We start from the raw sequence: 15,320 nt of genomic DNA on the forward strand, positions 1-15,320 counted from the left end.
TTCTCCCAAGAGGACCCATGAAGAGAACAGTTGAGTAATATACAGCACAGTTCCTTACACGAAATCCTCATAGTACACAACATAAAACATTTCATTGGGCTGTTACATATTTTAAGTGCGAACATAGATCCACAGCATCACACCAAGGTAAGATCTAATGAAACAAAACTCTACAGGGCACCAATACATGATAGCCCAAGATCCCTGCAGATCAGGGGCTATTGTAAAAACAAAAGAATCACACAGTATGTGTTTCTTTGTGGCTGGCTTCTTTCACTTAGCATAATGTTTTGGAGGTTCATCCACTTCACAGCATGTATCAATATTACATTCCTTTTCATGGCTGAATAATAATCTGCTGTATGGTTACATTTGTTTATCCATTCATCAGGTGACAGACATTTGTTTTTGTTTTGTTTTAAAGATTTTATTTATTTATTTGAGAGAGAGTGACAGAGATAGCAAGAGAGAGCATGAGCAGGGAGGAGAGGGAGAAGCAGACTCCCTGCTGAGCAGGGAGCCCAATGTGGGATCATGACCTGAGCGAAGGCAGACACTTAACCGACTGAGCCACCCAGGCGCCTCAGGTGATAGACATTTGAATTGTTTCCACATTTTGACTATGATGAATAGTACTGCTATGCACATGCACTTACAAGTTTTGTGCAGACATATACATTTCCATCTCTTTTGGATATATGTCTAGGAGTAGAATTGCTGGGTCATATGGTAAAATTCTACATTTAACCTTTTAAGAAACTACCAGACTGTTTTCTAAAGTGGTTATACTATATTACTCTCATTATGGTTTTAATTTACATTTCCTTCTAATTTAATTACATTTCCTTTACAGCACATTTCACATGTCTATTGGCTATTTATATGTTTTTTTTTGTTTTTTTGAAGATTTTATTTATTTGAGAGAGAGACAGAGAGCATGAGCTGGGGGAGGGGTACAGAGAGAGGGAGAAGCAGACTCCCTGCCGAGCAGGGAGCCCAACTCAGGGCTCGAACTCAGGACCCCAAGATCATGACCTGAGCCAAAGGCAGACACTTAATTGACTGAGCCACCCAGGCGCCCCTATGTTTTCTTTTGTGAAGCATCTGTTCAAGTATTTTGCTCATTGTTTAAGTTGTTCCTCTTTTTTTTGTTGTTTTTGTAGGAATACTTCAAATATTCTGGATACAATCTGCAATTGATCTATTCATTTTCTTAATGGTATCTTTTGATGAACAGAAATTTTTAATTTTGATTCAAGTTCAATGTATCAAATTTTTTTTTATGGTTAGTATTTTTGTTGCTCTGTCCAAGAAAGCTTTACCTAACCCCAAAGTTGTGAAAATATTCTCTTACAGTTTATTCTGGAAGCTTTATGTTTCTGGGTTTTACATTTAAGTCCGTGATCCACGTAGAATTAATTTTTGTGTAAAGAGTAAGACAGAGGTTGAGGTTTGTTTTTTCTTATATATACATCCAGTTGTTCTAGCAACATTTGTAAAAAGACTCGCCTTTTCCCACTGAATTAACTTAACATTGTGGTTGAAAATCAACTGAGTGTACATATGTGGGTCTGTTTCTGGACTTTGTTATCTTCCATTTATCTACTAGTCTACCTTTAACACCAAAAACTGCACTTGATTATGTGCAGTTATTGTAACTTTATAAGTCTTGAAATTAGATAGTTTAAGTCTTTCAACTTCATTCTTTCTCAAGATTTTTTTGGCCTTTTCAGATCCCTTTTTTTTTTATTTTTTTAAAGTAGGCTCCAAAGGGCGCCTGGGTGGCTCAGTTGTTAAGCATCCGCCTTCAGCTCAGATCATGATCCCGGGGTCCTGGGATCGAGCCCCGCATCGGGCTCCCTGCTCCTCGGGAAGCCTGCTTCTCCCTCTCCCACTCCCCCTGCTTGTGTTCCCTCTCTTGCTGTGTCTCTCTCTGTCAAATAAATAAATAAAATCGTTAAAAATAAATAAATAAATAAAGTAGGCTCCATGCCCAGTATGGAGCCCGACATGAGGCTTGAACTCACAACCCTGAGATCAAGACCTGAGCTGAACTCAAGAGTTGAACACTAAACCAAGTGAGCTACCCAGGCACCCCTCCTACAACCTTTTCAAGAAGTTACTTTTTTAAAACATTTCCCAAACACTTTTAAACAGCATTTTAAAATCTACTGTCCAAATTCTATAGTAGGACAATGACCTATACTGGTATTACGAAACCAAACACGGAAACTAAACACTAAAACTAAACACTGAAACCATCTAAGCATTAATGTATCTCCACTTCTCTCTACCCAAGGTACAGAGCTACTAGAGACCTTGTAACTATAGGCTTAAAACCAATCCATGTCATCAAGACAACTATAAGTAAGGTTCCAGTAAATACACAAGTATTGCTGACTGGTGTGCCCACCACTTACCCTGGTTCAGTATGATCCGACAAGGCTGGCATTGACCCCCATGGCACAGCTCAGCACAGTGGTGCTGACCACAGTTCAAAAGATTCTCACATGGATTGGAACAGTGGACTGAGACGGCCTGACCACAGCGAACTGTGTGCCTGGAAAGAAAACAGATGTATACACAGCATTAGTCTGATGCTGGACAGTAATTTCCTGTTGGATAGCTAAACTAAAAATGAAGCCCAAACTTTACCCCCAAAAACTATGAAACCTTTCTCTTGACCCCATTTCCGTCACTTTTCTGTTTACCTCCTCCAATCTTTATTTCCTTAATTACTCTCCTCCTCTCCACTTTTTTCTTCCCTGCTTTGCTTTCCTTATTTCCCATCCTGCTCTCTCTCCCTATATGCTGACCAGTGAAGAAATGAAGTTCCTCTCTGTAGATTTCTTCACTGAGTTCCCATGAAGAAGCATGCAGGAGGGGAAAGAGCTGGGAGCTCCCACAGTATCTTACAGATGGAGGCAGGAAAGTTTGGGCAGGGGGGCCGGGGCAGGGAGTGTTAGTTATAATGTATATACTAAAAATGGAAGTACAATGGCATTCTCATGGGATCTGGTACTCCGGCATTTTATGTAGTTATAATACTTAAGAACATACTGTATGTCACTTTGATTCAGGATGGGAAAATCATTCTGGCTTTGTTCTAATAAGCATCCTAATTTTGCTGACTTATTGCCTAGAGAAGGATATGAAGTTAGTCCTTTTAGACAACTATCTTCAGGTCTCTTTCCAGGGTGATGGTTTAGAGCTTGGAGTCTACTCTCCTGCAAGAAGAGTTTTATTCTATCCCCTACTTTCATCTTACCTACATATTTTGTTTTAAAAAGTCACTATTACATACACAGACGATCAGTTTCCAGTGCTCAGCATCATGGCTAACATCAACCCCTGGGGGTGAACACTATTATTTCTATTTTATGATAAGAAAAATGAGGCTCAGTGTGACCAAGTAACTTGCCCAGATCAACAACTAATTAGTGGCAGAGCCCAGATCTGACCTGGTCTTTCTGACCCAGAGCCCTTACATGTGACTCTCCGGCCACACCACTGTCCTTGTAAGTTCAGACAAATGTGATTCACTGAAAACTGGCTCAATCCCATTTTGTCCTGTGGTTCAAAAATCATTTGGGTCTTAATGAGCCTCAGAAACATTCCATAACTAACAGTGATCCTTGCCCTGATGACGGAGAACTTGTATTATAATGAAAAGAGAATGGGCTCTGGGGTCACTTATTTTTTCATTTAACAATATTCATTGAAAACCTCCTAGATGCCAGATATAATGCTAGGTATAGGCAAATGGTCCCTGTCTCCTGAACCTTAACAGGCCTGAGTTTAATCCTGATTCTTTCACCCACAGACAGGTTAAGAAAAAAGTCCCTATCATCTTGGCATTCAACTGAAATGGGTAATCTCACCATGCAAATAACTTCTTAATCACTTATAAGACTGCAAAACAGGATCAGGGCAGCAGAGTAAACTACTATTTAACAAAAAGTACTATTTAGGGGCACTGGGTGGCTCAGATGGTTGGGCGTCTGCCTTCGGCTCGGGTCGTGATCTCCAGGTCTTGGGATTGAGCCCCATTCGGGCTCCCAGCTCAGTGGAGAGTCTGCTTCTCCCTCTCCCTCCGCCTCTCCCCGTTTGTGCTTTCTTTCTCAAATGAATAAATAAAATCTTAAAAAAAAAATACTATTTATGCCTACCACTTATTTCTATCTACCCACTAATTCTTACTTTAGAAATTCACACATAAATCATTAAAGTGGACACTGAAGTCTTTAGAGAGCAGAGCAGTTCTAACTTTACCTGGTCCTTCCACATTCACATGTTTTAGTCATGAAGGCAGGGCAGGGTGGGCAAGGTCCAGGATGGCAGAGACTAAAAGAGAAAGGCTTAGATGAATAAATCACACTCATGTACCCAAACCTGAACAAAGTTGCCCCTACTGGGTCTTACTGTGAATATGCCAACAAATAAACCCACTATGAAATGTTTTAGTGTTTGCCTGATGTTGATTAAACTATTTAAACAAAAATACCAACAATGTTTTCATACAGTATTTATGGCATTATCATCTTAGAATACTTAACCAGAAAAGTAAAGCCCAAGTCAAAATACTGGTTTTCTTTGGTTCTGACAGTCAAAAATAACATTTCCAAATATGGTCTTAGCCCACTTAGTGAGATGTTTTAGGGCCTCCTTTCCTTCAGACGTGGTGCTGACCACCTAATCTGCATCACTTTTGATGTTCTCTGGTAGTCATGACAGGGGGCCATTTCTGCTAAAGACTTCAGAAAGATAGTTCATGCAGAGGGTTAATTTATTATTAAATTTACTTAAAATGCCTACTGAGGGAAGGAACAGTTTAAACAGATGAGTCCCTGGGTTCTGAGGAAGGACCTATAGAAGCAGTAAAAGAAGGTTAGGGGCTGAATGCCCAGCAGACAGTAGGCCATACTCTGTATCCCTATCTGGGCAGCTCTCCTACCACGGGCAATTCCCCAGCAGCAACCCACATCCTGACCCACAAGGCCTCAGGCCCAACATTTACCCCTGCTCCATGCAGCACAAGCACCAAGATAACACTTTGAAGTCTGTTTTACTTTTAGATTTGGGTAATAAAAACAAGTTACCATTACTTGACCATTTACCATATGCCAAACTCTGTACCAAGCCTCTTAGATGCATTAATTTAATATTCACAGAACTCTATGAGATAAATATTAATGTCCATATCATTATTATTTTACAGATGCAGAAAGTGAGGCTTAGAGAAGTAACTTGCCCAAGGTCACACAACTGTTAAGTGACTTGGCCCCAGGAATTAAACATTTGTCTGAAGTCAAAGCTGTAGAAATTTGTTATTTGTTTTTTTTTTTTTTGTAACTAATCAACTGTTAGTATTGGGTATTCCTCTTCTTATTTAGAAGCTGACTAGATACATTGTAAAGCTGGCTACTTAATGGACAGAGGGATTTGAATCCTAAAAACATGTGCAACAGGACCCTACCCAATTGCCTTTTCACAGACAGAAGTCTGTCCTAGTCACTCTTTTGGACCTGGATATCACTGGGGGATATTTCTTCTTAGAAGCTAGCAGTATAGTATCGTGGAAACCCCATCTCCACCATTTCCTAGCACTATGACTTGGGCAAGATACTTGGCCTTTCGGAGCCTCATCAGTAAAATGGAGATGATAAATATCTATACATTCCTGGGCTGTTGTAAGCATTCAATGAGTTAACTCTTGCAGAGTGCCTGGCACAGGGTAAGTGTTCAGTAAATGGTACCATATTGCCCTTCACCCCATCCTGTTACATGCTAACCACCAGATATATGTACTCAGAGCCATGAGCGAAGTGTGTCTACCAGGAATCCCCAGGCGTCTAGTGTTCCAACTTACAGGTTACAGGAATGTGGGCAGTCCTGGCCAGGCTGTTTCTTTCTACAAACCTCACCACAACTATGTGGAATTTCATTTCTGCTCCATTCAGGATTCTTTACCTTGCCTAAAACATATCAGATCAGAGAGTCAATGGTATAAACTTCACCTGCATCTTAGACATTAATGAAACAGTATAATATAGCTAGACAGCATGAACTTCAGTGTGGTTTTCATTAGTTTGACAAACACATTATCCCACATCCTAAAATAAAAAGATGACTGTAATGCTACTCATCAAAAGCCTCACTGAGTATGATAAATCCTAAATTCTGGATTATCTGGAAAAGAGAAATAAGTCATTTTTACTTATGAAAATGCCATTTTGACTAACAGACATATTTAATTTAAATTAAAAAAAAACCCTACAAGGTAAATCTTTTGTAAATGGACCCTTGAACAGATACGGGAATATCTGCCATAAGGATCAGAAAGAAGAAATAAGGGAAGAGAACAATGGGGTGGGAGATGGGGGAGCAGTAAGAGATGGAAAGGACATAAATGTCCTGTACAGTGGGAACTTGCCAAATCTAAAGCTTATGAAGTAGGCAGAAGAGGGCTATAATTTTATAATTAGTGTGTCTCTGCAAATCTTTAGTGACTATCTTCCATGAACTTAGCACAGAGGCAGGAAGTGTAAAACTGAGGCACAGGACTCCTCCATGTCCTTGAGGTACTCATCTTTACCCGGGCAATTTACACCCTAAGTGATGGCCTGTCCCCAGTGTTTGGGCTCTGCTTTTCTATCTTGTTTCTTTCAGAAACCTTACTCATGTTGAGAGGTTCGTTATACCTGAAGGCCTGTGATTCCCAAATCTACATTTTCTTTTTTTTTTCCTTTTTTCCCCCCAAATCTACACTTTCTGCATTGCCCTGAATCCTCAGTTCTGGCCCTCTCTGTCCAACCATCTGCTGAACATCTCTGTGTGAGGTGTCATAGTCACCCCAAACTGTCTACATTTACAGCCAAAGTTAGTATCTTCTCTCTTTAACGCCTCCTTCAGTGTTTCCTATTTCTGTCAGCAACACCATCACTGCTGGGAGTCACAGACTCAAAAACTAGAGTCATCCCTGACTCCTCTTTTTCCTTCCGTAATCTACTTACTCACCAAATCTTCTCAATTTCCCTACAGAGTGTATCTCACCTCAACTCTCCTGCTACTTCTACTCTTCTCTATTTGCCAGAATCTCATCTCCAGACTATTAGAAAAACTTCCCCACCTCTGTGCTCTCTTGCTTTAATACAGTGCCCTAGGTTCCCCCTACCATCTTTCAATGGCTCGACCTCTTTTCCCTGACTCTAAATGATGTTTTATTTTTCTTCTTTCTGCCAGGGCTCTGCATTAGACCCTTTTCACTCCTTGCCCTTCCATCCACTACTCTCAACTGCAACTATCATCTCTAAGTCCTGATCTCTCTTTAAATATTCCCAGCTCCCAGGTCACCTGATTGGCTCAGTCGGTTAAGTGTCTGCCTTTGGCTGGGGTCACGATCGCAGCCAGGGTCCTGGGATCGAGCCCCGCATCGGGCTCCCTGTTCGGCGGGGAGTCTGTCTCTCCTCCATCTGCCTCTCCCCCAGCTCATGCTCTCTCTCACTCTCTCTCAAATAATAATAACAAAAAAATATTTAAATATTCCTAACTCCTTGTTGGACACCTCTCACTGGATGCCTTGTTCACTCATCCTACTCAACGTTTCTAAATTGAACTCATTGTCCCTTTCAGTCCTGGTTCTCTTGACCTGCCTTTTTCTGCCCTTGGTATCATCATTTCCAAAAGCATGACACTTTGGAGCCACATTTGGGTTCTTCCCTTTCCCACTGCTGTTAATTCCTGTTTACCTTTGAAATCTTGTACCCCCTTCCTTTCTCTCCCACTCTAACACCCATTATAGACTTTTATTATTCTTCACTTGAGTTCTTACAAAACCCCCAAATGTTTAGGCGCCCAAATACTCTATTCACTGCCACCAGACTAATCTTTATAAAGAATCATGCTGACACCCTCAGAGGCTTCCCACAGCCTGCCAAATGAAGTTCCTATGTCTAAGCCTGGCTTCAAGAAGTCAGCCCTGGGGCGCCAGGGTGACTCGGTTGGTTAATCACATCTGACTCTTGATTTCGGCTCAGGTCATAACCTCAGGGTTGTGAGATCGAGCCCCACAACAGACTCTGTGCTGGGCGTGGAGTCTGCTTAAGATTCTCTCCCTCTCCATCTGCCTCCCTTGTGTGCATGCACGTGCTCTCAAAAAAAAAAAAAAAAAAGTCAGTCCTGCCTTTCCAGTCATTTCCCATGCTTTCACCTTTACAAATCCTGGGCTCCATAACCAATGACTCTCCCTTCTCCTAAAAGATCCTAAGCCTTCTTATTTTTAAAACTTCTGCTTCTGCTATACTCCTCAATAAATCTTTTCTCCTACCAAGATGTTATCTAGTTTTCAAGCCCAGGTGAATTGTAACTCCTTTTTTAAGGATTCCCTAAATCATCTAGCCCAAAGTGATAATTCACTCCAAAGATCTTCCACAGTTCTTTGGACTTACAGAACATCAAGTTAATTGTGTCTTAGCTCTTAAGACTGTAAGCTCTGGGAAGTCAATAAATAGTCTTATTCCCGTTTCTTCATGGTGTCTGCTACATTAATAAGTTCTCAATAAAGTATATTACATTAATGGTCTCCTGTAAGAGCAAAGTGAGGCAAAGTCATTAGCAAATATAAGGCCATTATTTGCATTCCCAACCATTTTACCTTACTCAGATCATCTTGACCTTCACCCCACATTCTTCTACCTTCTTAGGGTCTTATATTTAATTTGTCAGTGAAGGCTTTAACAAGATTTTTAATTCCACTGTTTTATGTTTAAAAATCCTTTAAAATAAGGTAATTAAACTTTGGTATTGGTCCTATTTGTATAGTTTTACATGGATCTCTTGCTTCTAGTTTCATATTGCCTTTCCAATAGTACATTCCAAAATATTCATTCAACAAATACTATTTTAGTATCTATTAAGGCTCAGATTGTGGCAATAAAACATAAAAGACCAGCAGATTCCAAATAAAAGAGTGGCCAAAGTAGGAGAGGAGATAAGAAAGGAAGGCTTCCTTTGGAAAACAATGTTTGGTGTCTGATCTTGAATGGATGAGGAGTCAGTGATGAAGATTTAAAGAAAAGATGGGAAAGAACATTCTAGATAGATGAGTTCACCAAGAGACTGATGAAGACTTGATGGTCAATGACTAACTCTTAGTGAAAGCTGCTAGTTAAGTAATGGGAAAGAAGAAATATGAGCAAATTAAAGCATACAGAAATAAACAGGAAGAGCTAGTCATTTCAAGAAAGGAACGGCCAAAAGGTCCAAGGGCTACTGTGTTGCCAAAAAGGTTAAGAACTTCTCAATCAGCCCTGAATTTGGTCAGGTATGGGCCACTGATACCTTCTGAAAACAGATGCAGCAAGGTGACAAGGAAAGAAGCAAAAATGCAGTGGTTCAAGAAGGGAGACAAACGGTTAAACAAAATTTGAAAAATCAACAACTAGATGAAGGCTAGCTATTAAAAGGCAGGAAAGAAAAAAAATAATAAAAGACATGCAGAAAATAGACTAGCAGCAAGAATGAGTATCTGGATTGTAGAAAGTTCTTAACACATAGGTATTCAAAAACAGGAAGAAGTATTCCACAAAGAGGGAGAATAGAGTTTGTAATGCTGGTTTATAGAAAATCTTTCTTTACTATAAAGACCCCAATGACTGATTTCCTGGGTTAAAATAAAGTACTTTTCAATACTTTACTCATACTGCTCAAATCTGGAATACAAAGCTGTTACAGTTAAGGGTGAGAAGAGCCCATGTCTATGCCTGCTTCCACCATCTGGTCAGGTAAGATCTCTGGTCTAAAAGTAAGATCACGGAGACCATGGGCGCCTGGGTGGCTCAGATGTTAGGCATTTGCCTTTGGCTCAGGTCGTGATCCCAGGGTCCTGGGATCGAGCCCCACATCGGGCTCCCTGCTCAGCGGGAAGCCTGCTTCTCCCTCTCCCACTCCCCCTGCTTGTGTTCCCTCTCTCGCTGCGTCTCTCTCTGTCAAATAGATAAAATCTTAAAAAAAAAAAAAAAGATCACGGAGACCAGCACCACAGCTCAGAAGTAGCATGAGCCTGGTGGGCATGATGAGAAGGCCCATGTCCGGAACAGCCTGCCAAGAGCACAAAGGACTGTGACTCTGGCTGTGTGATGGACCACAGGCAGATGATGTCGGTAGACTCCAGGAACCTTGAAGTCTTATTAGGAACTTCTAAAATATGCCTGGTACATCACTTCTTCTGGGTTGGAAAATGAGTTACAATGCATGAAGTGGAAGAGACTCAAGTGAAAGCAAAAAAACTCACCACAGAAACAAGTGTAAGTATTAGGAACATGTGCAGAAACATTCTGACAGGCAGGGCACCTCCAACCACTCTGGCCATCTGTCAAGAAAAAGGAGAGGAAACCAAAACAATTTCCTTACAAAAGTACATGTAATTTTTTAAAAAATTTAAACCTAGGGGCGCCTGGGTGGCTCAGTTGGTTAAGCAGCTGCCTTCGGCTCAGGTCATGATCCTGGAGTCCCGGGATCGAGCCCCGCATCGGGCTCCCTGTTCGGCAGGGAGTCTGCTTCTCCCTCTGACCCTCTTCCCTCTCATGCTCTCTATCTCTCATTCTCTCTCTCTCTCTCTCAAATAAATAAATAAAATCTTTAAAAAAAAAAAATTTAAACCTAAAGGAAGCCTTAATATTATAGTAGCAGTAGTCATTTCATGTTAAAGATATCAGATATTAAGGATATCAGGATATTAAGAAACAAATTCACAATACTCAATGCTCTGCTTAAATACTGCATTTGGACTTATATATAAGGACTTTAAATATAGTAATCAAACAGGTACCCAATTTTTTAATGTCAAGTGAGATATAATTGACATATAACACTAAGTTTAAGATATACAACATGTTAATTTGATACATTTATAAACTGTAATAGGATTATCACCGTCACAGTAGCTAACACCTCCATCGCTTCACATGATTATCAATTCATTATGTGGTTTTTTTTTTTTTTTTTAAAAACCCCTTTATTTAGGGGCGCCTGGGTGGCTCAGTCGTTAAGCGTCTGCCTTTGGCTCAGGTCATGATCCCAGAGTCCTGGGATCGAGCCCCGCATTGGGCTCCCTGCTCGGCGGGAAGCCTGCTTCTCCCTCTCCCACTCCCCCTGCTTGTGTTCCCTCTCTCGCTGTCTCTCTGTCAAATAAATAAATTAAATCTTAAAATAAATAAAAATTTTATTTTATTTTTACTTTTTAAGTAAGCTCTATGCCCAATATGCATGCTCTACCAACTGAGATAGCCAGGCACCCCTTAGTTCTTTATTTAAGATCTACAGCTTCATACTAGTCATCTAAAACATGTGTTCAAGGCAACAGTGCAGATAAAATATTCAAGAGGAATTAGTTATTTTTAAACCTAAGTTTAAGGGGTGCCTAGATGGCTCAGTCGGTGGAGCATATGACTCTTGATCTCAGGGTTGTAAGCTGGAGCCCCATGTTGGGTATACTTAAAAATAAAATCTTAGAGACGCCTGGGTGGCTCAGTGGTTAAGCGTCTGCCTTTGGCTCAGGTCATGATCCAAGGTCCTGGGATCGAGTCCCACATCGGGCTCCCTGCTCAGTGGGAAGCCTGCTTCTCCCTCTGCCTGCCGCTTCCCCTGCTTGTGCGCGTACTCCCTGACAAATAAATAAAAATAAATAAAAAAATAAAATCTTAAAAAAAAAAAGCTAAGTTTAAAACCTGAATATATCAAATGAGAATAACTATTCAGAAGAGAGAAATGACTGACCTGCTTGAGATGCTGGAGACCGTGCCCATTTCTTTATGCAGTTCAAATGAAACACATGGTAACAACTCTGACAACTCCACACTGGTGCTGTGACGCGAACCAATTCACAGCACACCATGCACTCATATTTTTCTGTAGTTAGCTGTTCAATTAGAGAACCTGTTTAAAAAACCAAATGAATTAATTCAAACACAGAAAAACATTCCTTACTTTAGTCAACCAAGGATCAACAAGGCATTTGAAGGAAGAATCTAAACACAAAGGTTTTAAGTATGTCTGATTCTAAGTAAGGTGGTTGTTCAGTGTTTGGGGACAAGAAGGGACAGGAATATGCTGAGGAAGACTTAGGAAGTGGACATTCAGGTGGAGATTCGCACAATTGAGGAATCATTCCCAAGAAACTGCCCAGGAATTGACCAGAGTAGCCAAATGCCCCTTATAACATAGCTTAAGCATCCTCAGAAGCAACAACTGTAGCACCTTGCCCTGCCTCCTCTGAATCTGATCCAGATCCATGGATTCAGGAAGGGGCTCATGAAGCTGCAGTGGTCAGGTGAAAGAAACCTAGGCCTGGACAGGTTCCAACAACCCACGGTGGTAACATCTCTTCTAGTAATTGCCATGAAAGTCTTTAGTTGATCTACTCAACAAAGATATTCTTGGTATTTACCATAATCCCATGGTAGGGTTACTAGACTAAAGGAGACACAGACCCTGGCTCCAGAAGCCCAGCATCTGGTGAGGGAGATCAGTGTCATAAGAATCCTCTCAGATGGATTCCTTAATACCTTCACCCACTTCCAGACTTTTCCTCAAACACGATCTCAGCAAAGCCTTTCTAGATCTGAGGTAGAGTCAGGTGCTCTCAGAGGTGGGTGTGTGTGTGTGAGAATTTCTTTTTTCAGTCCATACTTTTTTTTTTTTTCAAGATTTATTTGAGAGAGAGAGCATGAGCAGGGGGAAAGGGAGGGGCAGAGGGAGAAGCAGACTCCCTGCTGAGCAGAGAGCCTGACACGGGGCTCAATCCCAGGACCCAGAGATCATGACCTGAGCTAGAAGCAGATGCTTAACTGACTGAGCCACCCAGGCACCCCTTTCAGTCCATACTTTTACCATTTGTTTCATAAAACTATTTCATTTGTTACTGGGTCCAAATAGGCTTTAAGAGTAAAATAATTAACCGGGTTCCTGGGTGGCCCAGTCGTTAAGCGTCTGCCTTCGGCTCAGGTCATTATCCCAGTGTCCTGGGATCGAGTCCCACATCGGGCTCCCTGCTCGGCGGGAAGCCCGCTTCTCCCTCGCCCACTCCCCCTGCTTGCGTTCCTGCTCTCGCTGTCTCTGTCTCTGTCAAATAAATAAATAAAATCTTTAAAAAAATAATTATTATAAAAAAAGAATAAAATAATTAACCTTAAATACATCATGTCAAGTGCTGTGCTAAAGCACTTTACACATATTTAATTCTCTTAACAAGGCTGTAATATAGGTACCATTTTATAGATGAAGAAACTGAGGCTCAGAATGGTTTAATCACTTACCTAAGGTCACAAAGCTCACATTTTAATCATTTTATAATATTAGCTTTCCTGAGATTACTTTCTGTTTGCCCAATTTAATGGCAAAAGAAATACAGAACACAAGGCCTATAAGGTCTGTAAGGCAGGGCCAGGGCATTGTTGCCTTGCTCACTGTTTTATTTCCAATGCCTGGCCATTAGCAGGTGCTCAGTCAGTATTTATTAAATGAATGGATGAAGAAACAAATGAGTATCATCTAGTCTGTTCTACAACCTCTCTCCCTTGAAAGTTTCAGGCTTCAGTAGTTTTTGAGATAGCTCTTTTGTTCTGATGAAAGCCTGGAATAAAGATTTTTGTGTGGCTGATAAAGGGAAATCTACTCACTTTAGATAACCGATAAACACATCAAAAACTGAATTATATTTAAAAAAAAACTAAAGAACCAGACTTAGATTCTTTCTTAAAAGCAGGGATACCCTACTCTGCATCGGTTATCATCTCTGAATAACAAAGTTAATTACATTTCCTACCATTTAGCATGCTACGTGTGGAAGATTCTGAAGGGGTAAGTAAGAGAGAGCTCAGTAAAGAGTGAGATTATGAGTGAGTCATATACATACAAGAGCCTGACTGTGGCAGAGGAATAGTTTGTGAGAGTTACACTTGGAATAAATTTTGTAGAAAATGCCTATTGACTATTCTAGGACAGAACTGAGAAGTAAAGGACACAAAAAAGGAAGTGAAGGTGGGAACATACATGAGAACCCTATGATCGACTGCTGTTTTGATTTCTGCCCTGAAGGTTGTCTTTTTATTTTATTGTTTCTCTTATTCATTAAGTTTATGGCTTGTTAATAAATAATTATTGTTTTATATGTGATGTTTCTAAATCCAGTCACAGTGAAACTGACCACTAGGATGCACATACATACAGCAATGTGGGAACAACCGCCAACTCTGAATAACCCACAAAGCTACACTAAGCCCTCTCCAAAGCCTGTTCCTCTCACATCCCATGCTGAATCTGACAGTAAATCCTGCTGGCACTACCTTCAAAATACATCTAGACTCCAACCCCTGCTGCTATTACTCTAGCCCAAGCCACTATCTCTTCACCTGGGTTATTAAAATGGCCTCCTAACTAATCTTCCTACTCCTGCCTTTGCCCCACTTCAGTCTATTCTCACCACAGCAGCCAGGGGGAGCCTGTTAAAATGCAAATTAGATGACGCCACTTGGGCCAGAACTTGCCAGTCGTTCCTATATCACCTGTCTGGAAAAGCCAAAGTCCTTACAAGGGCCTTCTTCACTTCCGGTCCTCACCCGTTATTCCTCTTTCCCTAAGTCACTACTCTAAGAACACACTGACCTCCTTCCCGGCCCCAGACTGGCAGGCAGATTTCTGCCTGAGGGTCTTTACAACTTGGTGCTCCCTCTGCCTAATACTTTTCCCTAGACTTTGGCATAGCTCAGTCCCCTACCGCCTTCAGGTGTTTACTCAAAATGGGATCTTCTCAATGAGAAGACTGGCCTTGGCCATATTTTAAAAAATTGTAACCCACTCCCTCAACATTCCCTATTACTTTTCCATACTGTATTTTTCTCCACACCACTTGAATCTTATAGATCATTTATTTTCTCCACACCACTTATATATCATATATTTGCTTTTTTGATTTCCTAACTCTATATACAGAATGTACACTCCTTGATGGCTGAGGTTTTTACCTACAGGGCTGCCTGGGACATAGTGGGCACTCAAGGATACTTGTATGAATGAATGAAAAGAAATAAAAATATAGCAAAAGGTTCCAGAAAGACCTAGAAAGAGAAATAGTATAATCCTTTCACCAACAATGCTTCGGTTTTATCAAAACATGTGTAACACATGTAAAATATGGTACTGTCCGGAATAGCTCTCTGCTGGTAAACTGTAACATTTCAGGTCCAAGACTCTTGTCTGCTGGCTGCCAGCCCTGGCCTGACCACTGGCTCTTCTTCAGTCCTAAATCCTCTTCCACTAGGGTT

General features: G+C 40.9%; 1 protein-coding gene across 4 annotated transcripts in view; it reads right to left on the minus strand.

The window, feature by feature from the left end:
• The window catches only part of NFX1 (nuclear transcription factor, X-box binding 1), a 72,872-nt gene that overhangs the window by 44,149 nt on the left and 13,403 nt on the right, over positions 1–15,320 (minus strand). For all 4 annotated transcript variants that reach the window (XM_027614934.2, XM_027614933.2, XM_027614936.2 and 1 more), the window contains exons 3-7: positions 11,776–11,934; positions 10,292–10,369; positions 5,870–5,975; positions 4,273–4,344; positions 2,421–2,560 (exon numbers count right to left, since the gene is read on the minus strand). In XM_027614934.2, coding sequence (XP_027470735.1) covers positions 2,421–2,560; positions 4,273–4,344; positions 5,870–5,975; positions 10,292–10,369; positions 11,776–11,934 — 555 coding nt within the window. The remainder of the gene's footprint in view (positions 1–2,420; positions 2,561–4,272; positions 4,345–5,869; positions 5,976–10,291; positions 10,370–11,775; positions 11,935–15,320) is intronic.

Source organism: Zalophus californianus, chromosome 13 (assembly GCF_009762305.2).
Source record: "Zalophus californianus isolate mZalCal1 chromosome 13, mZalCal1.pri.v2, whole genome shotgun sequence".
NCBI lineage: Eukaryota > Metazoa > Chordata > Mammalia > Carnivora > Otariidae > Zalophus > Zalophus californianus.